The sequence below is a fragment of the Taudactylus pleione genome, unplaced genomic scaffold, assembly GCF_031769625.1.
Source record: "Taudactylus pleione unplaced genomic scaffold, aTauple2 ptg000244l, whole genome shotgun sequence".
Classification (NCBI taxonomy): domain Eukaryota; kingdom Metazoa; phylum Chordata; class Amphibia; order Anura; family Myobatrachidae; genus Taudactylus; species Taudactylus pleione.
The window spans coordinates 846,712-872,005 of record NW_028284646.1 but is presented as its reverse complement, the minus strand read 5'-3'; the positions used below and the strand labels follow the sequence as shown (position 1 = coordinate 872,005).

General features: G+C 40.2%; 1 protein-coding gene across 1 annotated transcript in view; it reads left to right on the top strand.

Moving 5' to 3' along the window:
- Positions 1–23,001, top strand: part of TINAG (tubulointerstitial nephritis antigen) — a 170,239-nt gene extending 147,238 nt beyond the window's left edge. Inside the window, exons 10-11 of the mRNA XM_088479747.1 lie at positions 4,279–4,318; positions 22,833–23,001. Of these exons, the coding sequence (XP_088335873.1) occupies positions 4,279–4,318; positions 22,833–22,958 (166 nt within the window). The 3' untranslated portion in view covers positions 22,959–23,001. The remainder of the gene's footprint in view (positions 1–4,278; positions 4,319–22,832) is intronic.
- Positions 23,002–25,294: the final 2,293 nt, after the last annotated feature.

Sequence of the window (25,294 nt, the reverse complement as noted above, 5' to 3'; positions counted from 1 at the left end):
GGATAATTTATGCACGCCCCTGCAATGCTGTCCTAAGGCACTGGCATGCCTGTGTTCGCCCGACCAACCCCCCTCCCCGTAACCATCCACAATCGGCACTTCCTGTCAATCAATGTGCACTGGGTCTGCGTAACCTCTGCAAATGCAGTTTCCATCGCAATTGCTAGTTCGTGCACGCACACTGCGCTGCATACGCAATGCGAATTAATCGACCGATTGTGTACGTCTTTGTTACTGCGATCCCTGCTGAATCAGGCCCTGTGTCTGTTTGACTACTTGGAAACACCCAAAAAACTTGAAACTGTATTTCTTTCCTGTTGTAACAGAATATTCAACTGCTTTCATTTAAATGGTTTTGTGTGAAGAGCAGCATCAGATTTGATAACAAGTGTTATATTTTTAGCTGTTGTATTTATAACTGACATCCAAAATATACAAGCATCATATTCAGATGGCATCTTGTCAAAACATATGGTTAGCTTAGGTACACTACTAATCAAAAGGTTCCTACACAACAGTCAGTAGATGTAGATTAGAAATTGTGTTTAGCAACTACTGTAAAAGTGTTAACATAATGTATATTCCTAGAGCAATATTTGACCTAGAATAATTGCAGTTCATGTCAGTTGAGTAGAACACAGCAATGTGTTATCATCATGGCGAATAAGAACTAAAATCTATTATAAAAAATAACTATGCTGATAATAATAATAAGTTGTTTTTGCCAGCACCACATTACAAATACGTGAAGTCTAAACAGTTATTAAAAATGAAAAGTGTTCTACTTGTGGCATCAGCTTCTTTCTTATCTAAGGGCCGCTTATCTCTAGCTTCAAATGCCTGTGAATGTAAGCTGAAGAAAACAGAGGAAGATGGGAATGGGCTTTCAAAATTTCAGAAACCATAATAATGGTCGGATTTTCACAAAACTGGTATGAGTAATTCTGCAGCCACATAGAGAAGATTGTCATTATTTGTTATTCTTGAGGCCTGTACTCCTCCTGCCTCCAACTTACTAGGTTGGCGTCTGAACAGTGGTACTCTTCTGTGTAATATTGATTCCCCAAACTTCCTACTGTCCCAGTCCCACATTGCGCAGATGGGAAGAGGGATAAATACACCTAGTGTACATACACCGCACCAGGGGAAAATAGGACTAGAGTCTTTGCCACTACTCCAAATTATGATTTTTCTAGTTAAACTGTACTTTATGTTGACCAGCAGCTGAATTGTACATCTCAGGTTAGTATAAAGCTAATATTCTCCTCAGCATCTATCACTAAATGCTGAATCACTGGTGTAAATCACTGAATATTTTTTTTAATGTTGCCGTTTAGTGTATTACTGTAGTTATCAGCAAAGAGCTGTGGAAGTGATTATTTACAGCGCTTAGTAAAATTACACCTGAGTAGTACATTAAATTTCTATTCATTTGAATTTGAATCATACTGTAGGAAAAAATGTCACCCTATCTTTTAAAATAAATAAATAAATAAATAAAATAAACAACTCTACAAGAACACTGAAAAACAAAATTAAAACCTTAAGACTTTGAAATATAAAATACAGATAAAATAAATATGTAATTTGTTATTGGTGGTAAAAAAAAATGCAGTAATGCTTTCCTTACATAAATATTTAATTTTGTTGTTTACAGTAAAATGACAAATTCTGAAAATTATCTGTGTATTATATTCATTTTACTTATTACATCTTTTCAACAAAGGAAAACTATGCTGTCACATAGTATATATGAGATTATAACATTAAAGAATGATATATTCAGGAAAGCAGGGGCAGAAACACCAGGTGTAATAACAGGAGGTGAGGAAGAGAAAACATACTTTTACATAGGGGCATATTCAATTGGGCGCGAGGTTTAGCGAGGAAAAAAACCTTGCGCCCAAATTTTAATTACCACGGGTATATGCGCTCCCGATTCCCGTGGTAACCAATTTTAAAAAAGTGGTTGTGAGGTTTTCAGCTCCGCGTGGTATCCAATTTAAAAAAAGTGGTTGCGAGGTTTTCAGCTCCGCGTAAAAAAAATTATATATTCTACACTTACCTGCTTGGGTCTCTGCGGCTCCCGGTGGCCTCCCCTCTATCTTCTCACTGGAGAGTAGGCTTCTGGGAGTCCCAGGGGAGGCTCCAGGGGCTGGTGGGAAGGGCAAGGGCTGCTGGGAGATGTAGTTCTCCCAGGATCTATTCCGAGGGGACACATAGACGCTGGGGGGCCACACACACCAGGGGCCACACACACACAACACTCATACACGCACACACTCACAAACACTAACAAACACTCACACACACTGACATACTCACCCTGCTGCAGAAGACCCGGCTTCTGATGCTGGATGCAGAAGAAGATGCAGAAGACAGCGTTGCAGAAGGTAAGTAATTATAGACTAATTAAGCAAATTGTAAACTTCCAATTACTTAATCAGTCATCAAGGGGGGTTCCGCGGGGTGCCAGAGCAAGTCCCGCTGATTTTTCCTAAAATTAACGATTTTAGAAAAAAAATCACACTTGCTCTAGAGGTGTGAGAATAAAAACCTCCCCCGGCATGCAAAAAAAACCGCACCTAATTGAATAGCAAAAATCCCACACCTGCAGGAAAAACCTCGCAGGTGCGGGATTTTTGATTTTCTCCCCCCATATTGAATATGCCCCATAGTCTTGATAATGTATATAGTAAAAACCGCACTAGTAGCATACAGTGTCTTTGATTTCACTAGGAGATGGCAAAACTCAAATGGAGCACCCCTTATAGTTTGCTCAAAATGATTGGAGCATGCAGCGGCTATCATTAGTAACAGTAGTGGAGGTCTGTACCATTGCCTAAGATGCTCTGTAATGTATCCATACATGGACAGTATTTTTTTTCTTGAAGTAGAGAACATCATTAATCAGTTTCTTCTAGATTGCAATAGTGCTGTAGGTGAGGATAAAGGGGTATGGTATGATTTGTCCACAGTCAGAATTTAGACACCCAAATGTCAACATGTAACATATCAATATCAAAAAATTTTCATAATGTCGACATGTTCATTATGTGCATGTTGGCAGTCAAAATGTTGACATGGCTTATTTTCACTATTTTATCCTAACCCTGAGCAAGTCGACATTTTGACTGAATAGAGAATGGAGAAATATAGCCTAGGACAATATTATTTTTCTAAAAAAAATTATTTGTTTCTCTATGAAAAAGTGACTAGTGACAAGGATCAGCAAAGCAAACAACTTTTAAAATGACTACCACTTCCCTCCAACATGTGACATTATGGAAGGAGAAGCCAAATTAAATGGCAACATGCCCACGATGAAAAAAAGGAGCATCTGGCAGCAGGGAGAACCAGTGTAATCTAATGTTATGCTGGGTTAGCCGATGTGTATTCAGCATAATATTGTAGGCGGCGGGACCCTGCGAGGGTGACGGCATCGGCAAATTCATACACACTTGCCAATTCCGGAAGTGACAGAGCGATGGCAGGGGGCATGCTGTATTCGGCAGCATGGCCCCCCTGACGATATCGCCCATCGGACCTGCATGCAGGTCTGATGGACAATTTCACTGGTAGCCGGTACGAACTGGCCGATGTTCACGGAATGTCATCCAATCACCCGGATCTGATGACATATTATCTAGTGTGTACCCGGCTTTATAGTCATCACTGAGGGGTAGAATAAATTTATTGTTTACGGTGTTAGAGCCCAGGGTGTGGGAGATTCCTTCATATCCTGCTAGTCCTTACCCACAGTGTTGGGGAGCCTCTCATTTTTCAATAGCCAAGTGATAACCCAGGGGGCATACTCTGCATATTTGTATCTGAAAGCCTGATGTTTTTAGAATGTAAATCACTAGGATGTGCAAAATATTTACCTTGCTAGTGTTAATCTGAGTGTCTAAGCAGGGACACAACCAAATATATCCATAAAAGTGTTCCATCCAATGAGAGAGTTACCTTATACATGCACAAAAGTTGACAGATGATCATGCACAGTAAATGTTCAAATGCAGTTGTATGGTACATTCACCCAGATGCACGCATCAGACAGGGATTGTAATGTGGGAGATTACAATGATCTCAGAATGTGATCTCAGTTATGATACTAATGTATGGTTATGTACTTGTGTGTCAGCTGTTCACATGGAAGTACAGTAGATGATGAAGGATGATTGGGGAACTATATCTTTATTTATAACTTAACAGTTTTTTGCATGTTACTTTGTTGTATTATTATACTGGGAATAATTATACTGGCATTTATTTTAGGTGGGGTTCTCTGGGAAGCCCAAAGAAGGAAAAGTTTTGGGTAAGTCATGTTCAATTTCCTGTGACTCACTTTAATATACAGTAGTAAACTTGTAAAAGAAGATTTTAATCCAATGCCCGGTATATTTTTCACACTCTCCCCCTTTCTTAAAAACTTTTTATCATTCCAAATGACTGTTAATTTATTAAGATTCTTATCATATTACTTCAGTGAACAGTGAGTGCTGTCTCTTGGTATGAGGGCAATGCAATTGCATTAAACCATCCACTAGGGGTCACCAAGGTGCACCTAATTGCAGTCTTAAATAAAAATATAGAATTTATATTTGAAAATGTTTTTAATAATAATTATTATCAACCAGGTCCTTTTTGTCTTTGATTCCCAAATGCACTATTATTTATCAAAGTAATTAATTTTAATTTCTTCACTATTTGTTAGAGATGCGCGCGGCCCCCTTGTTTTGGTTTTGGCAAAACCACCCTCAAGTGTTTTGGTTTGGATTCGGTTTTTGATTTTTTTTAAATTGATAAAAACAGCTAAATTCATGTAATTTGGAAGTGTTTACATGAAATCCAAAAATCTGAGTTCTAAATTTACAGCAAACATTAGCCGGGAGTCAGTTCTACTCAAAACCCCAAAAGTGACCCGATCTGGGACTTGATTTTATGCAGAACCCCAGAGTTCGGCTGTGTTCAGTTTTCAGGAAAACAGAACTGCACATCACTACTATTTTTATGTCATTTATTTCTATTTGATTATGTTGAATAACAAATATGTATTCCGAAACCAGGAAATGTCTATTCCTCTGTAAAAGTTTTTTTATTTCTTCCACTGAGATTGATTTTGATAGTAACATGGTTTGCAGAGGAGCAGAAGTTTACACAGCAGGAAAGGAAGGGAATGGGTGAAGTGAAGGTAGTCCCTGTAAAGTATGGAGTAGGTACACAGCTTCCCCTTATTTCTGCACATCAATGAAGACTTTTTTATTTTGCAAATCAAGATTATTGTAATCAGGTAAATGGGGAAGAGGTTTATTTTTTAAGGATGTCCCTGCTGTGCAGAGTGGCACACTGTCATAATAACAGTGCTAAAGGTGCACACCATCTTATAGCTGTTGGTTAGGAATTAGGATGGGTCGAAAAAAAACAAAATTTCTAGTTTGAAATTCCAGTATTACGGAAAAGTTGTGGGTCCATAACAGTAACTCATGTGCAAAATTGCTGCTCGGTCGGATAATATTTACTGTCCCCAGTGGGCGCTTGAAGTTTTGAAAATTTAACACAAATTAGGATATTTTGTAATCAAGTGAAGGCATGGTTTTTGGGCACATATTTTGGCAATCAAGTTGCTTTTAGGTGAAAGTGCTTCAGTTGAACTCAGTTAGATACAAACCTTCAGGGTAGATGTTTAAGAGGGGATCTGCCCCCCCCCCCCCCCCCAAAAAAAAAGGTAAAAATATTAAAAAATGTTGGCACTATTTTCTGGTATTCTGACTTATAAAATATAATTTTCTAGGAGGTAGGGAGTAGAGATAGACATAGGAAGCCCGCCATCTAATGCTGGCTGGACTTCCACCAATGAAACTTTCGATGCGATGGCAAACTAACCATCGCATCAAAAGTATTCGATGGTAAAAACTATTTATATGATTTATTACAATATGAAAAGGTACTTCAGCGCTAAGAGATCACTGGACTAAAAAAGATAGATATATGTATATACGTGTATGCATAAGTGGTATGAGGTGTGCCAAACTAGGAGTCAGAGTGTTGATAGCTAAGATGAAAAATGAAAAGAGACGGTGTGACCCACCTGCTGTAGGATGGGCGTTCTTAATGAAATTAGACAAAAATCAATAGTCAATGTGACTGGCTTGAACTGGTGGCAAAAACTTTTGGCAGTACGTTCTTATAATGTAGTATACACTAGTCTGAAATTGATGCAGATATTGCTGTTGGAATCTGACATTGGTTTTCCGTGCATTACCATTAGCCCCTTTTTTCCCAGCTTTGTATATGTGTATACCTGTATCACTGGCTAGTGAGCAGGAATAAATTATCATTTTTTAGCCCATTACTTGGACATATCAGTACATTATTGGACCATCTTCCATATCTTACCACTCGCACATTATTTACCCTGTGGAGCAAGATACCTGGTGAACCAGCAGGCAGACGACAGAGATCGGGTAAGTCAACACCACTTACCTATGCACTGCATAATAGTGTATTCCAGTACCTGACGCTCCGGTTCTGTTTCTATGTGATTTTGAGGTGGAGAGGAATTGTGGAATCATCAGCATACCAGTACAGAGGGCTCACGATTGGTCCAGCTTGGACAGATTACAATAGCAATTTCAGACTAGTGTATACTACATTATAAGAACGTACTGACAAAAGTTTTTGCCACCAGTTCAAGCCAGTCACACTGAATATTGATTTTTGTCTAATTTCATTAAGAACGCCAATCCTACAGCAGGTCGGTCACACCAGGACTTTTCATTTTTCATCTTAGCTATCCTAGTTTGGCACACCTCATACCACTTATGCATACACGTATATACATATATCTATCTTTTTTAGTCCAGTGATCTCTTAGTGCTGAAGTACCTTTTCATATTGTAATACTCCTTTCACGAGGTTAGGGTACCTCGTACACTTTAGCGGCTTGAGATCATTAGCACAGACCCTCTTTTTTGTAGCGCAAACCCACTGTATAACTATTTATATGATTTGCACATGCGCAAAAAACCCTGCAGTGCAGTAGGCAGGGGGTGGGATCAGGGTTTGGTTAGGGGCGGGGCCCTGAGCAACATACATACTGTGTCCTCTCTAGTGTAGCTAACAGTGTTGTACCCCTAAAGTATTTTTATTGTCCAATTCATGTACATACAAAGGTTTACCATAGAAGTTTGCCAGTCATATAGAAAAATAAATAAGTATGTTGCTTTGCTTGTAAAATTCATGTATTTACACTGAAATTAATAGCTGGAGATGCTGATTGAATGAATTATATGAACTTTATATAAAAAAATTGCCAGTGACACTTGTCTGACCCCCTCATGGAGGGAAGTATGGTGCAGCCTGCCCTGGCTGTATTGAGAACACAACGGAGGCTTGCACCAGGGACATGTCATTATGGCCACTATAGAGGGGAAACCTGCTCCCTCTGATCTGTGATAAGGGGCTCAATAGGGAGAGAGGCGCGTGCGGTCGGCAGGAAGGAGCCCTGCACGCGACCGCTAGGTTATAAGAGGCACCCGCAGGGGCAACTGGGAGTACTCTGTGTGGTTCTGAGGTAAGCGGATAGCGGAGAGTGTCCTGCGCTTACCGGAGCTGAACCAGTGAGAGCCTGAAGTGAGAGGACTTACCTGTTGCAGCTGCCATCACTGTATGGGGAGCCCTGGTATTGGAGCAGAGGGGAAGCCATCCGGAACCTGACAGGAAACAGCATCATCACCGGGACCTCCCCTGATTCTGCCCCTTGGACTGTGAGTGGCAGCCAGAGGGGAGTGACGGAGCAGAGAGCGCTGTCCTGGGTGCTGGAAGATAGAAATCGCGGAGCAGGTCTGTCAGCTGCAAATTACAGTATCTATACCACAAACACAATTACAAGACTTTACAGCCCCAGCACAGCCTTACAGTGTTAGAAACACTAGTGCAGCCAGTATTTGCCCTGTTATTAGATATGACTGCAAATATCTTCAGTGATTTCTAAATAGTCCAACTCCAGTAAGCATAAGTATAATAGACTGAGCAGTTGTCTAACACCTCTCTCAGAAAAGGAAATAGAGATCAGGTAGCAACAAATTTCCCAAGTGGCATAGAGCTAGACCGAAATAGTGAAATCTTCACAGCCATCTCAGTGACTATAAACTTTGATAAATTGCATTAAAGTCAGCCTAGCCGTGTCAATCCAGTTAACTCGTCTGGGATTAACCATTCATCCGCAGAGTTAGAGACTACCTAACAAACTTTTAGCAAAATTTATAGTTGAGATAATACCTAGTACACAACAGGAGACAGGACACAGGAACTATAACGTGAAGGGAAGGAGAATCTCCATTGTTTACATCTATACTAAGTCTAAGCATTAGTGAGATTAATTAAAACCCGGGCACCGTAACTGTGTTGCGCAAACTCCAATAACTACTTGCATGCAATAGTTTAAAATAATTAACTGTGTACAGTTAGGGTGAATGGACTCTGGAACTACTTGTGTAGCTAATGGGTTGCAGGGATTGATGTATGATTAATATGTGTTAACTCTTCCCCCCTTCATAGAAAATACGAAGGAGATCCAGTGTTCCAGATAAATAAATTACCCCGGGACCTACGTGTACTTTTACTGACTGAATTTTAATGTGATGTTTGTATAGTTGTATTGTACTGTTAATTAATTACCTACTGTTGTATAATGGTATTTGACTCCTTAGGGAGAGTATACTGAAATAAATGTATTTCTGTCATTCGAATACAAGCCGGTATTTTGGTCTTCCTGTATTTTGTGGAAGTTAAACTGGAACCCAGTGGCTTGCTGAATAGGGCAAAATCACTCTGCATCACAGTAAGTTGGGTGTGATTATTACAACAGTGCTTCTGTGCAGTGGGGACTGAAGGGTACACTATATTTACATATACAGTCGGGCTCCAGACTCCATCATGCCTGGCACTGGTGGGGAGGCCACTGATGTGAGTCTTAAACGTCTACCCCAAAGGATTGTATCCAACTGAGTTGAACTGAAGAGTTTTCCCCTAAAAGCAACTTCATTGCCAAACTATGTGCCCCAAAACCGTGCTGTCACCTTGTTCCAAAATATCCTAATTTGTGTCAAATTTAAAAAAATTCAAGTGCCCGCTGGGGATAGTAAAAATTATCCAATTGAGCTGTAATTTTGCACATGAGTTACTGTTATGGACCCACAACTTTTCTGCAATACTGGAATTTCAAACTAGAATTTTTTTTTTTCGACCCACCCTACTGTTGGTCAAGTCTGTGGCAGAAAGTGCATTCACAGACAAACAGTTTAACACAGACATGCTGATTTATTTTTAACCTAGTGCAGCTAGTCACTGAGTGGAGGGGTCAGGTGATTGTGTCATTAAGCCCAGCCCCGTTGCATCATAATCCTAAAAATTAATAGTCTAAAAAGAAGTTTGGAGCCAAAATTTCATTGAATTGCATATATTGGCCCCACCTCTCCACACAGATATGCTATTCCTGTTATTGCACTCCCAATCCTGCCCACTTCACTACTATGTGGGAGATTCACCCACTGTTCCAGGGGTATGGGGGACTATCTGACAAATCGTGAATCTCCCAGAGAGTAGGTAAGTATGGTTTAACACTTACAATTCCCAATTGTGATAAAAACAGTCCTCATGTCCTTACAATCTCATGACTAACTGAAGCCATAAAATGAGGTTCAACTGAGTAATATTTCAGATAATAAACTTCACAATTATTTTATTGATTGTTATGCTGCTAAACTAGTAGGAAGTTAAGACTTGATATGGCATTATACTTTTAAATGTTGCTCTCTAAGGAGTTTTCCACCACTCTGCACACCTAGGACTACTTCCAGGCTGTGAAGGTCTCTTCTGAAACTGGAGAGTGCACATGCACTTCAAACTTTATTGGGTTTATTCTGTGTGGACCAGGGCAAAAACAAAATGCATCATAGGCTTTACTTCTTAAACAACCTCCTCTGTATTCAGAACTTTTGTAGACTGAAACAATGATGGCCCTGTCTATAAAACTGCTGCTTCCAATGTGTGTAGAAGATAGATACACATGAAAGGTGATGGAAAGACCAGGGTGAATAACATTATTTATAACTATCTGCCAGATGATATTTTTCAGCCCAAAACGAGCCAATAACAAGCGTCACATGGATGTAAGTCACATGATTGACTCTAATTATTGTTACATGATGATAACATTCCTTATGTAAAGATGCTATGAAATTTTGCATTTTTTAGACATTAAATGAGAAACAGGAATGTTATTTCATGGAAAAGCGCAGAGGACAAATGGGATGCTTTAAATGTTTGGTATAAGTATTATTGCAAAAATATTCTGTACCTTATGATAGGCAGCTAATGCAATGTACATAAATAACAAAGTAGTAAAGATGATGCAGGAAAATACAGCATGTATGCTTAAATATGTAAATATAAGGTATATATATATATATCAAAATATGAAATGCAAATCAATCAAAAACAAAAAAACATATTCCAAGAGCAGGAATATCTACAAATTCAAAACTAACAGCATTTGTCCACTAATATATGAACTTGAGGATTTGAAAAAGCAGTGAACCAAGACACTGATAGATAGTTTTAGTCTAACTTAAGAGACAGTACATTTACAGCTAGATTAAAATTCATAAAGCATCTGCTCCAGACACACATAGGTAGATAGCTGGCTAAGGGATAGGAAGCGAAGGGCTGTTAAGTGGCTGATATTAAGATCTGGCTAAAATTAAATGGGGTTCCTCAGGGTCAGTACTGGGTCTTGTATTTTTTTTGTTTTACTAATGATCCTGTAGAAAGCCTAGAAAGTAAGGTGTCAATATTTGCAGATGACACTAAGCATTTGAAGGTTACAGTATTTACTCAAAGCTGTCATTACAGAACTTAAACAAACAGGAGTTTGGCACAGAAATTGCAGATGATTTTCATAGTAGAAAAATGCAATGTATACTCGGGATGCAGTTTATAGACCGGCGGACTAAATGCCGCTGGTCTAAATCCCGACAGGAGATGCACGATGGGGGATTTAAGAGAGGTATCGAAATACCAATGGCTATCTTAATCCCGACGCTGGAACGCCAAAGGATGCCAACCCGAACAAGGTAAGTCCAGGGCATCCTTAGCGTTAGCCCCTGGGGGGAGGGTTAGGTTTAGGCACCCCTGGGAATGTTGGGTTTAGGGTGTAGGAAGGGGGGGATCAGGTTTAGGCACCCCCAGGGGGGATTTAGGGTTAGGCCCTGCCCTGGGAGTTTTAGGGTTAGGCACCCATAACGGAGAGTTAGGGTTAGCAGGGCCGGCTCCTGACACGTTCTGTCAGTGCGGCCGCACAGGAGCGCCGAGTCCGGCCGGAGATAATCCACCTATCTATCACAGGTATTATAATAAGGTGAGGGGGAGAACACATGGAAAGAGCTGGCGGAGAGGAAACATGGAATGTCACTGGGCGCAAAGACACCTAGCGCCGGCACTGAGGGTTAGGGGGGGGAAGGAGAGGGTTAGGATACCTACTAGCCAGCATTGGGATCTCCTCCTGTGGGGCTTTTCCTGTCGAGATTTCATATCGATCCTGCATACTCTTAGGGGTTGATAATGATTGTACTGCTGGTACACTAAGGGGTATATTTACTAAAGTGCAGGTTTTCAGAAGTAGAGATGTTATCCATAGCAAGTAATCAGATTCTACTTAACATTTCTCTAGCACCTTCTAGAAAATAATAGCTAGAATCTGATTGGTTGCTATGGGCAACATCTCCAATTCTAAAAACCCAAACTTCAGTAAAAAAATGACTTGGATATTCTAATATCTTGGGCTAGTATATATTACATAGCACAGATGCATCTTGAATAAAGGGTAGTTTTATGAACCTGTTGTAAGAAAGACACAAGAGAACCTGGTGGATGGGATTTAAATATGCGTTATTTTATTAACAGAAACAACAAAAGGGTTAAATAATAATGTTGGAAATGAAGCACTTTTGAATGCGCAAACTAAGATTTACAAATATACAGTAAGGACAGTTCAAAAAAATGTTTAACCAAGGACGGTATAGGTAATACTGCATATAGCTAGAGGAGGAGCCCTTCAGTGTTCATTTTTGTCGACAAAAATTTTGACTAAAAGTATTTGTCAATGACAGTTTATTCTAGGACTAAATTGTAACAATAATGAAAATATACAAATCGTAATAACGAAAATCTGTGTTCATGATGCGCTGACGAATAATGACGAGATAAAATAGCTGGATATGTTGTGTTCAGACACATCAACTCTGTCCTTTCTTCCTTCCCAAGTCTCCCTTGGCCTCCCCCCACCTGATGATCTGAGTGCATGCGGGATCTCGCGAGATCATGATAGTTGTAGTATCTGGGTAATGGGTATACCCAGTAAGGACTGCAGGACCCAGGCATCATCCAAGCTCTTGTGAGTTGTGACACGAGATACGGGTCATGGTGTCTGGGGGTCAATCAGACCCGCTCGTGAGCACAGGACGCTCGCAAGTGGGTCGATGTTGCCCCACTGCACATGCGCACGACGGAGGGAGCTCCGTCGTGAGCATGCGCGAGACCCGGATAGCGACGGGCTCTCCGTCGCTCCGGGTCTCGCACCAAAGTGGTCATGCTGTCGATGTTGATTGACAGCATGCCCCCTTTGGTGGGCGTGCCGGGGGCGTGGCTGCCAGACAGAGGCGATCCCATGGGAACGCCTACCATCTGAAGACGGCCCCACTGACATCACTAGTGATGTCACTGGGAGTGATTTTGGCTCTGATAGAGCCAAAATCACTCCAGGGCTTGCGGCAGCGAGACCCTACCGCAGGGTCTCCGTCGCAAGCCCGATGGTCGCGATGGTCTTGACCATCATCATGGACGCTTGCATAAGCTGTGGGTGGTCACCCACAGCTATGCGAGCATCCAGGAGGACGCTCCATTTTCATGGAGGAGGGCCCTGATTCAGAGCGAGCGCTCTGGTCAGAGCGTTCGGCTCTGAATCAGGCCTTCTGTGGAGGCTGGACTGGAGATCAGAGCATTGCATGCCGCTGACACTGCCAGAGCTCTCTGGGCTGGAGGGAGGGTGCCAGTTGGAGGCAGCGAATGGGACACTCTAAATACTATACTGCCATTGCCATACTAAGGGTAAGGAGGAGACACCATTATCACCATTATTACTTTGTCACTTGTTATAAATATAAATAATTTGGGGCACTTTTGGTACAGCCCATTGACAGTCTATGTATGGATTTTGGGGGCATGCATATTGTGACATATAATGTGAATTGGGGGACAGTCACAATTATTATTATTACCAGTTATTTATATAGTGCACATATATTCTGCAGTGCTTCACAAAGCATATTTGGCCATTCACATCAGTTCCTGCCCCAGTGGGGCTTACAATCTATATTCCCTTTCACATGCACACACACATACACACTAGGGTTAATTTGTCAAGAGCCAATTAACCTGGTCACCATCAGAGGCAGCTTGACATATAAAATAATGTTGAATGAGGAAAGTTCCTCATCTTCGTCTGCGGCACTGGCAGTGGGGAGGAAATGGAGAATTTACTTATGGACACACTTCAGTTATTGTAAAACTGAAAGAAAGATACAGTGCATCATTTCCAATGAGGATGGAGTCCTGTGTGGATTTAAGATGGCTGGAACAAACACTACAAATTTGAAGAGACACTTGAAGACACACCATCGTGCAGTGTCTGCTAAGGTAAATATTTCTTGTGTATGTTGATTGATTCAATAACATACTGTAACATTGCCCAAGGAAAACTATCATATTGGCAAAGGTGCGCGGTATGTACTATGATGCACAGCAATGTTGGCCATAGGTCTAGAGGAGGATGTGGAAGTGAAGAAAGATATTGTGGAGTTGTGAGGACCACTGTGTAGGAGATGTAATTAGATAAGTTATGTCGAGTGGTTCCGGAATTTGATAAGCTTGCCTGAAGAGGTGAGTTTTCAGGGAATACTTAAACTTGAATGTTTGCAGAGTGGTAGGAGTGCTATCTCATACAGGGGGTTTTCTGAGTACCTAGAAACCCCCCCCTGACAGAACAGTTTCCTCCTACACTGACTGGCTACAGTGGGGCAAGCCCTGCCCCCAATTTACCCACAAATCATTGCATAACATCGTGAGGGGGCAAGGCCTAATGATGCGATGTGCCCGTCCCCATTAGCAACCTGCAGCTGCATATATATATAAACAAAACATGTATTGACAGGTCACAGCATTTACCAACATAATCAAAACGTGTATTGACAGGTCACAGCATTTACTGACATTTTGGTGCCCATAGCCCCTTTGTCAAGGTGTGACATACATACATACTAGCTGAAGTACCCAGCATTGCAATGCAGTGTTTAAATCTTCAAGGTATTAAGTTTTATTAAGTGATATCATCCAAATCCATCCAGTGGAAGGCCCAGAACAGGCTCCCTGGGTGAAAGTTCTGCCCCGCACACTCCACCATGATGTCCGACCGGGACCCCAACCACTCCATTAGGCATCACAGACCAATTGCCACCCCTCTGTGAACTTTTCATCCAAAATCCATCCAGTGAAAGGACCAGAACAGGCTCCCCAGGTCAAAGTTCTGCGCAGCATCCCCGGGTCAAAGTTCTGCCCAGCATATACTAACGGGAGGCCCAACTGGGACCTCAGCCACTAGTATCCAATGTTACCTGGGATCCAATGTTACCGCTCTGGGAAGTTTTTGTCCAAATCCATCAAGTTGAAGGTTTAGAACAGGCTTCCCGAGTCAAAGTTTTACCCAGCGTACACCAACGGCAGGTTTGTCCGGGAACCTAACCCCCTAAAACTTGGCCGGGATCCAACTGGACCACCACGCACTGGTTTCATACCAATCGGTACATGGGTGTCTGAATGCATAGCTGGACAGACAGACAAACAAATACACAAATAAACAAACAAACAGACCAATGAAATTAATTTGATATATAAGCTATGACCCCCAACCCCCGAGAAAATCCTGCGCTTGCCCCTGTGGAGAGTCTTATTGTGCATGTGGATTAGAGTTTTTGCAATATTTTATAAATATGGGAATATTTTGGATATATTTCTTTGATGTAATCTGTGACTGTAACATGATTTTGATTTCGAGTCAAAACATATTGAATGTGGGGAACAAAAAAAACAGTTCAGAGTCAAGGATGACACCACCTATGCAGCGAGCTTGTGGGGTTAATTTTAGAGTTAACATCAGTTCAGGCATTCAGTGACGTGTACCAATACAGATGGCGATAATAAATCTGGGGAGAATCAAGGTTCACAGGCACATAGACTGATTGTGAAGTAACTTAATAGGCTGTACAAATAATATACAACACTTTTCTTTTATTCTTTCAGATTCCGGAGAATATCACTGTACAGGCAGGGAAAAGGATAAACAGACAATGCTCCCGAACGTGATCACTTCAAAGTAACATCCAGGTGCAAAGGAACAACAAACTAAAGAGAGAGCTCTAGCCTTGTGGATAGTACAGGTCTGCCAGCCCAGACAGTGGGGGGCAAAGACTTCATTCATATGACTGAGGTGGTTAACAGGAGACTGACCATCCCCAAGAAAACCAAAATTAGCAACCACATTGATAGCATTTATAAGAATGAATGAAAGAAATGTAAAGATAGAGTAGCCACTGCACAGAAAATATTGATTGGTCTAGACCAGTGGCTCTCAAATCGGTCCTCAGGACCCCACACAGGGCCTGATTCAGAGATAAACGCAACTGCAATTTGCACGCTGATTGAACGATTATTTTCCATTGCGCATGCGTATGCATCGCAGTGCGCGTGCGCAAAGGCAGCAGTGCGTCCGCTGTGTGTTCATGCAGACCACGGAGGCCCATTGCAGACTGATTGACAGGAAGTGACCTTTGGGGGTACAATACGGTGAGAACATGGAGAACATAGTAGTGTAGTGCTTTCTAATAGCGCTACATTTTGTGGGCTGCTGGTCTGGAATTTGTGACTGATATTAAACCAAAAAGGAGGTGGATTATTTGCTACAACTGGCATTATCATTTGGAGACAAGGGTAAATATTAGAACCGTTCGGCTATTGAACTTTATTTATAACAAGGACACAAATTGACTGCCCCTAATTGGGTTTATACAAGGCAGATTTTTCTTTCTATTAGCACGCTGTTTACATTAAAGAAGAATGCAGATTGAAACCTGTATCAGATTATATAAGAGTGTATACTGTGTTATTATATATAACTTTACAAAGTAATTTTAGACATGTATGTGTTTATATGCATTTGTTATTAAATATTGACTTTTTTCAACTTTGAATTCGTAAGAAGCATTCAAGGGTCTTTGTGCTATGCAGGACCCGTCCTGCGCATGCACAGATTACCAATAATCGGGAATCTGCGATCAGCAGGGCACTTGCATGCACTCCTGAATCAGGCCCTTCCTATAAGTGCATGTTACTTTTGCACTGTGCAGAACCAACCTGAGCACATATTACTTGATTCAAAGAGATCTTCCATCCAAATACTGCACATTCCATCAAAGCTTGTGTTGACAAGTGCACTGAACTGTGGGGAATACCAGAAAACAAGATTCTTACAGTCATCACAGATAATGGGAGAAACATGGTTGCTGCATAAGAAATAAGAAGATTCATAAGAAATAGAGCAGATTTAGAAGAGGATGATGAGAGTGAGGGAGAACATGAAAATGAGGAGGTAAGGTAATAGTATTAGAGGTATTACATTTCAAATAAAAATACTTTTTAAAAATGTTTTCATTAAAATAATAATGAATTCCTCTGTTTGTCATCTATCTGTTTCTCAGCAGGTATGGAGGCATTATGGAGCAAACAAACTCTTTTGTTCACAAATTACAGCTGGTCGTCAATATGATGCACAAAGAAGTCTCTGTTCCACGTCTCTTGGAAAAGGTTAAAGCAGTGTCAAACAGTTTTGCAGGTCTTCAGTTGCAATGGAGAAACTTCACCAGCTCTGTGTACTTACTCTAATTAAAGATTATGTGACAAGATGGTCCAGCACATTTCAGATGGTTTCAGGCCTTCCTCAGGTGAAGGATTCTGTGGTCAAAGTTGCAGATGAGATTGGTTGGGATTGTCTCCTTCCAAGTGAGTCAATGAAGGGGCTGATTCAGAGGCGCTCGCTATTGTGTGACCACCCACAGCTTTAGTGAGTGGCCTGACGATGGTTGCAATTATTGCGAACCATCGGGCTTGCGACGAGACCCTTGTGGTAGGGTCTCGGCTCCCACAAGCCCGAGTGAACTTCCTGCTCTAATAGAGCAGGAAGTTCACTACTGACATCACGAATGATGTCAGTAGGGCCGCCCACAAACGGCAGGCATTCCTTCGGGAATGCCTCCATTTGTCCAGCCACCCCCCCTCCCTGCCTACAAAACAGGGTGAGCTGTTGATCAACATTGACAGCCGCCCTATTTTGTAGTGAGCCCCACAGCAAGTGAAGTTCTCACTTGCTCCGGGGATTGCGCACACCACGCGTATGAGCGGGTCTGAATCAGGCCCGAAGTTAACTGCTGTCTGAGATATCTTGCAACCCTTTGCTGACCATACAAAAACACTTCAAAGTAATACTATGTCTCTCTCTTAGATATTACCAGTCTTACTGGACTTGATTACTCACCTCTCCCCGTTCTCTCTGGTGTCAGCTCACAGAGACCTGCGTGGACTTGCAGACAAAATGAAAGTTAACATGTAACAATGATTCAGCCGCTTCCTATTTCCCAATGAGGCAAAGTTGTCTCCACTTGCAGCTGCTACTTGTTTTCTTTACCTAACAGTTGCTAGAGACATACTCATTAAAAACACAGATGATGGACTCCTTGACCTTTTGGAAGAAGCAGAAAAAATTGTCCTTCTCAGTACATCCACATCCACAACAACCCAGGGAGAGGATGAGGTGAATAAAGATAATGGGGATGCATCAATGAAGGATGTTGTTAAAAAGATGCCCTCAAAGTGCCCGCTATTTAGGTTTTGTCCATCAAGTTGGCATCTTCACTGCCAAAACCACCCAAGGCCAATGATCAACAGGAGAACTCAGACCTTGCACAGAAGATCTCAGATTTTGAATGTGGAATGAACTTTTGGTTGGCACAGAAGCTGATGACATGTGAGTTTGAAGCCACTGGACCTTAAATTTACTTGCAGATTAGATAAATTGCATGTCCAACTGCCTTAAGGCTTAGTTGTAGTTTAAGCTATTTGGCTGTCATCAATAAGTCAGTTTGTAATTGTATTTTTATTTTAATACTGCTTTGTCTTTTATACAATGCAGTTTTATCATTATGTATGTACACTACTTTTTCTTTTTTCTGAATTAAACTTAAGTAAGCTTTATGTTTTTAAAGAACACTTACTGTATGTGTTCAAGATATTTGCAGAATATAAATATGACCTGCTGTAAAGGAAATATGATTGTGTATTGCACTTGTTTGTTAAGTACTACAGTAAGTCAGAATCAGTCAGTATGTAACACATTCTCAGCCTACTGAGCCTAGATTACTAAACACATAGTTAAAGGTACTGTATGCAAACTTTTCAAGAGGATTTTAGAGAAATGTTCTTCAGCACAATCCATTATAGTACCATTAAACTGTAAAAGTTATGTCTAAAACATTGACTAAAATTAGACTAAAATGTAAACTGAGATACACTGACTAAATCTTTACTAAAACAAAAAAAAATTATTAAAATGTGAATTTAAACCAAGTTATATTTTTAAGTAAGCAACTAATGGCCCCTACTTACTAGATGATATTTTGAACGATTTGGCTGATTAATTTCCGACGCATCAGAATGACAAATTGTTCTAATTGTCAAGTGTAACAAGAAACACAAATGATATCCTGCACAGGAAATGATAATGTAACTATATTTTATAACCAGCAATTAATACATTCTAATAATGACCTGGATTTGTATATAGCTGGAGGTGCTCTCTCCCATCAATAATGGGTGACTCGGTCAGATTTTTATAATCAGAGTCAAACTATCGCCATTTTCTTTTAAAGACGTAATTGATTAAAAGTTATGTTTTAATTCTGTTCACTTTCTAACATCAATTATATCAATTAATTTATTACAAAAGAGTGCCCCACAAAGGAATCACTTGCTACACATTGACCAAGGCCAATGGTGTTTTTTTCGGACTAATTGTCAACTGTGTATGCACTATGCATGCCCCCGCGGCGACATTCATCGCATCTTCAGATCTTTTGTACATGCTGGAAGATCTGTCAATCTAGTTAATGAATCACCTCAGGTCTTGCAGTGTGTATACACTATCGGACGACCAGGCGATGTGGTTACTTTATATTAGTTAACGATCTAACCACCAAACAATGCAAGATATATCGTTTTGTTGATTGTTAGAATGCACAGTGTGTATGCACAAGATCATTTGCTCGGGAGTTCATCATCATTTGTTAGTGTGTACCTAGTTTAATACTAAAACTAAATTTAAAATCATTGTCAAAATTAACACTGCAGACCATGAGCCAAATGCAGCCCGCCATATACTACAATACAGCCCACTAACTAATCACAGCCTAGATACTGAAATAGTCTAACAATTAGAATATAAGGAGTTTATTTACAAAGCGTTGGTTTGTAAAACTTAGCCCTTCTGATCATGTTTATACCTAATATTTAAAAGTGAAATGCTCTTACTAGCGGTGTCTTGCTACTTAAAGCATTGCCATTTTGAATATTTGCCAAAACACAATCAGAAGCACTGGATTTTATAATCTCACACTTCATAAGTAAACCCCTAAGAGAGGGAGGAATTAGTAAAACAAATAGCAAAGTACAGCTTTTTCCTGTAGAGATATAGGTGCATCCATATGTGCACCTCTTGCCGATGTAGCATGTACGACTTTATGCTAATACCACTACAAGCTCTTCCCTATTGTACAGTACACCCATGCATTTGCATGTGCAAGGACCAAGACGCCCACTTTATGTCTCGTTAGATGCTGAAATAGTACTTGGTGAGTCTGTAGATTCACCAATCAATCGCACCATCAGAACTTGCACCAGCCGCATACTAAATACAGAATTTTCATCAGAGTATGGCCTTCAGTGTAAACAATTTAGCATCTGAGTTTGCAACCAGTGCAGTGACATACCTGTGACACTCCCATAACACACCTATACGATGAACCATCTTCATACATCTGAATAGCCACCTCCTACATTTCCAAGACTCTTCAGATTCCTTGCATCTCAATTGCATCTGCTGCTCTTTGCGTGAATGCTGTGAGATGCATTCGCTGTCTGACTTTTTAGTGGCTTAGATGCATGCACAGTTGAAAAACATCAACCATTTGCACAAATATAGGCATTGCATGTGACTTAGAATCAGGCCAACACTGTGAAGTCTGTCCCATCCTTTCCATTCAAACCCTCCATCAGGGAGTTTCCTTTGCCATAAACAACAGCCATACAGACTATTGAGTATATTTAATAAAGTGAGAGTTTTTACAAGTGGAGATGTTGCCCATAGCAACCAATCAGATTCTAGCTATTATCTTCTAGAAGATGCTATTGAATGTTAAATGTTAAGTAGAATCTGATTGGCTGCTATAGTCAACATCTCCACTTCCAAAAACTCACACTTTAGTAAATATACCCCTGTGTGAGATTTACACAGACTGCTGCATTCTCACATGACAGTAAAGTGTGTGTGTGTCACTGTCACCTGCACACTCACAGAGAATCACTGAAAAGGGCTCGGCTAACATCAGTTTGTACATTTTTCTTCATTCCTCCTATTTCTCTGAACTCACTTTGTTTTCTCCTGACCTTCTGCTTTGTTACAGTATATTTGCCTTTGCTTCACAGCCAAACAAAACCTTCTTATTTCTTTTATATTGTTTTCTATTGTGATAGCACATATTTCTCTGTTGATCACATACAGTATTACTTTGTTCTTTACTTGCTTTGCTTATCTTAAACAATAACTTCCTGTATATATTTTCATCCACAACTCCATTGTGTGCATTAATTCAGCATCTCATCAAAGTGAGAAAGAGAGTAATCTTAAATCATTAAAAAAAATACATTTAATTCAAGATAGATTTATTAGGTTTAGGGGGGAATTCAATTAGACCTGTTAATTTAACCGGTGTTAAAAGAAATGGTAGCTTCAGACTTCAACATCTGGGACTGTTCAATTAGAGCCCCTTTTTTACTTGATGACCCTTTTTAACGCCTGTTAAATTAACGTGTTAACAGGCGTTAATACATAGAATCCATGAAAAGATCTCAGACCTATGCGTTAACGGGGTCTTTTCACCCGTTTACTGCCTACTTATAGGGGAACAATAATCCCTGTTAAGTTCAGCCGGCAGGCCTGCCTATTTGATCGAAGGATCAATTAGCATGCTGTGAATTATGTGGCTGATTGAATTCCCCCCTCAGTGTTTCTTAGAATAAGATATACTCAGAAAAGAACCCTTCCCTAATTGTTGGGATGCTATCTGGGAGAAAATGCTGTGGCCCTCCATTCAAAGTCATGTTCTTAATATGGCGCTCCACGAAAAAGTGTGGAAATCCCTGGTGTAGAGGAACAATGCAGATGTAGTAGTAATGGCAGAATTACTGAAAGGATATAAAAATGGTATGCATGTCTTTCTTAAAAAAAAAAAAGTGTTTCAACAGATATAATTGCCAAATTAATATTGTAAATGCTCCAGGTAATTCTGCATCTAATGGGGTCTGGAAGGATTTTTGTTTTTGTGAAATTAATATAGCAGATGTTTTATGGCTTTTGTATTCCTTTGGTTCAAAATATAGTATCTAGAATTTAGAAAAAGTTGAATAAATGGATTGTGTCTTTCTAAAGCTGCACTAATTATCTAACATCCACTTTTCTAACGCTGGGTACACACCATACGATATATCATCGGATACTTTACAGTATATTGCCTCAGTGTGGACTGAATTGATATATCGTACACATCATGTAAAGTGTATGCCTGATCCGACATTCCTGTCCGTCGTTCATTGAATCATCAATTTGGTGTGCTACACATCCAATTGGATAATGCAATGAACAATGCAGTGTAGTTACATGCAGCATGTAACCATACACTGCACTTTCATATGGCAGATCGTGCAGTGTGCATGGGCGATGTATTATTACATTGACTGCCGCATCACTGGGTTGCTTGGTCGTAAATGTGTGTGCCCAGCTTAACCCTCCTGGCTTACTGCATTTAAAAATGCAACCCTGCAATCTATATAATAAGCGATAAAGAGCGTCTGTCTATTTGTCCTTTAGGCATGGTCAGAGTTTTGGACCTAGCTCCACCAAACTTGGCACGGTGGTGTAATTTGACCAGGATTAGTCTTTGTCTAGTTTTGAACTTTGTCAGGGCCACACACAATCCCTAAAAATGGGGACACTCTTAAATTACACAGGTTCCATGGCTGACTCAAGTGGAAATTGACAGTCTGCCAAAAACACTGCTACAAAAGTATTCTTTTAACCTCACAGTCTGAGCAAATGTCAAAGTGTATGACCCATGCAAGTTCATATTAAATCCAGAGTTAGTCTTTTTTAAAGTGACCATACAGTATATAATAGTCAGATGTCTGTATTTGCATGCAAGGGCCACATAGCAACTTGTGTTGAATTGTGAGTAGTCTATGTCAGCTTTTAATTGAGATGCATTAAAAATACGACATTTGAATTTATCATAATTTGCAGAATATGTGAAACATTAAATATTTTTCATTTGTTTCAGATTGCTGCAAATTCATGGGGAAACACATGGGGTGAAAATGGATATTTCAGAATTGTACGAGGAGAAAATGAATGCGGAATTGAAAACTTCATAATAGCAGCTTGGTGTCATGGTGTGATGACATAAAAGCAATGTATACATAATGTAAAGTTGCATATATGAACTCATTTGTTTAATTAGATACAATTAGTTATCTTATGATTTACTTTTCACATCTAGTACTTACTGTTATAATATTTTATTTTAGTGCTATAACTAATTATATATAATTAAAGAATGTATTGTGTTTATTATTACACTTATTTTCACTACCAATAAGTAAATTTTGAAAAGCATTACACATTTTAATCTATGGGAATGTTTTCCAACCAACAACTCCTTTATTTTTCCTATGCGTGGGAGATAAACTAATAAAAAGAGCACATTTCAGCATGTACATACAGTATGTACACTTTATTAGGGAAAAAATAAAAATAAGACACAGTATAAACAAAAACAATATATAAAGGGGGGGAGGGATGAGGATGCTAATGGAAAATAAAATGTATAAACACACAATTTAGTTAGACAAGTAAAAGCTGGTACACACCCGACACCCAGGTTCAGCAATTAGAAATATATAATAAACAATGTTGTTATGCAAGTTTTGGCCTTATGTGGGTCTTATACAGGGAAAGGAAACCAGTGGCACTCCAGTCGCTCTGGAACTACACATCCCAGCAAGCATGTCTTATCATAGTTATAGTAAACTGTAACAGCAAAACTGTGGCATGGCATGATGGTATGTGTAATTCCACAGCATCTGGAGTACCACAGGTTGCTACTCCAGTTGAACACATGCCATAATGTGTGTGCTTTTGCATATAAGACAAACACTACGATGCAGCACACCTGAGAAGATTAACAGTGCTAATGACTTAGGGCCTGATTCACTACAGATCGTAACTGCGATCACCGCTGCGATTATGCATGCATTGTGGCTGTGATGATCTGCTAATCCATTGCGATCGCTATGCCGTTGCAGGACTACCCAGGGACACCCACCTTACCTTACACTCATCCATAATACTTAGCAAGTCTGAGAAACCATCAGTAACATTGAGTACCATCGCAACCTCACACACACTTGCACAAAGTCAGACCTTACTTAGATATTGCTAACCTCATCGCACGCAGTGAGTACACAAGCTGGGTATGGCATCACAGTGGATAATTTCTACATGCCCCTGCAGCTGTGTTCGAAAGTACTAGTATGCCTGCATTTCCATGACCACCCTGCGATGGGTCTGCGTAGTCACTGCGATCGCAGTCCCGATCGCAGTGGCTAGTTCGAGCACTGCGATGCATGCGCAGAACACAACAATCGGCCGATTCAGTGTGTAATTGCAGTTGCGATCCATAATGAATCAGGCCCTTAATTAGAACATTAATTATTATTATTATTATTATTATTATTTTTATTATTATCAACTATTCCCACCATCTTATGAAACACTTTCTAGAGAAGAGTAAATCATTCACATCAGTCCCCATTTACATTTATCTATCTTATCTACCACACAATGCACATACTCCAGTCCATTTAATCACAAACCTATTAAGCTACCTGAACCTGTGTGTTTTTGGACTGTAATTGGAAACTGGAACTTAGGAGGAAACCCATGTAAGAATATGTGTAGAGCATACAAACACCTCACAGATAAGAATTAATTTAGAGTTGGACATGTCTTTTTTTTAAAGTAATGCATTTCTGTACTTATCTGTGTGTATGGGTCCAGATGTAGACTTATGGGGATCCTTATGAATGTAATTCATTACATTTTATGTTGCAAAAAGCATCTCATATAATAAAGCTGTCAATGCAATATTCTCTCTTGGGTATATACAACTTCATTAAATTATTATACTGTGTACAAATAGGGTAATGCAACTTAAATATTTTCTCCTAACGCTGTCATGCCACCTCTCTATCCTGGTGAATAGTTACTGTATACACACTTCTTATTTCTGATATACACGTGCACAAATGCCGTTGTTTTGAGTTGGACATATCTTGAAATGCATCCTTCACATGAAAATACATCCATCATGTAAATGCACTTTTTCCATTACTCTTTTCCTTATATATGTTCAGAGATACACACAAGCCTGAAGGTTTTCTGTGAAATTTCTATAAAGAGTTGACTGCACATACATCAGAGCCGCAGCGTACATGTGCTGTGATGCAGTGTCAGAAAAGCCACAGCCTGGTTGACAGACTGCAGCAGTTTAGGGGCTAAGATGGGGCGAAGACAACCTGACTCCCAGAAAACGGGTGTGTTGTGGAGGTAACGGACAGTGGCGGTAAAGGGCCCAGGTGTGTTGCTACTGTTGAGGGGGCATGTCACACCCTGCAACTCTGTTTGCAAGATATATGGCTCCGGCATCTCAATGACCATGTCCATTCTGTGGGACCATAGACG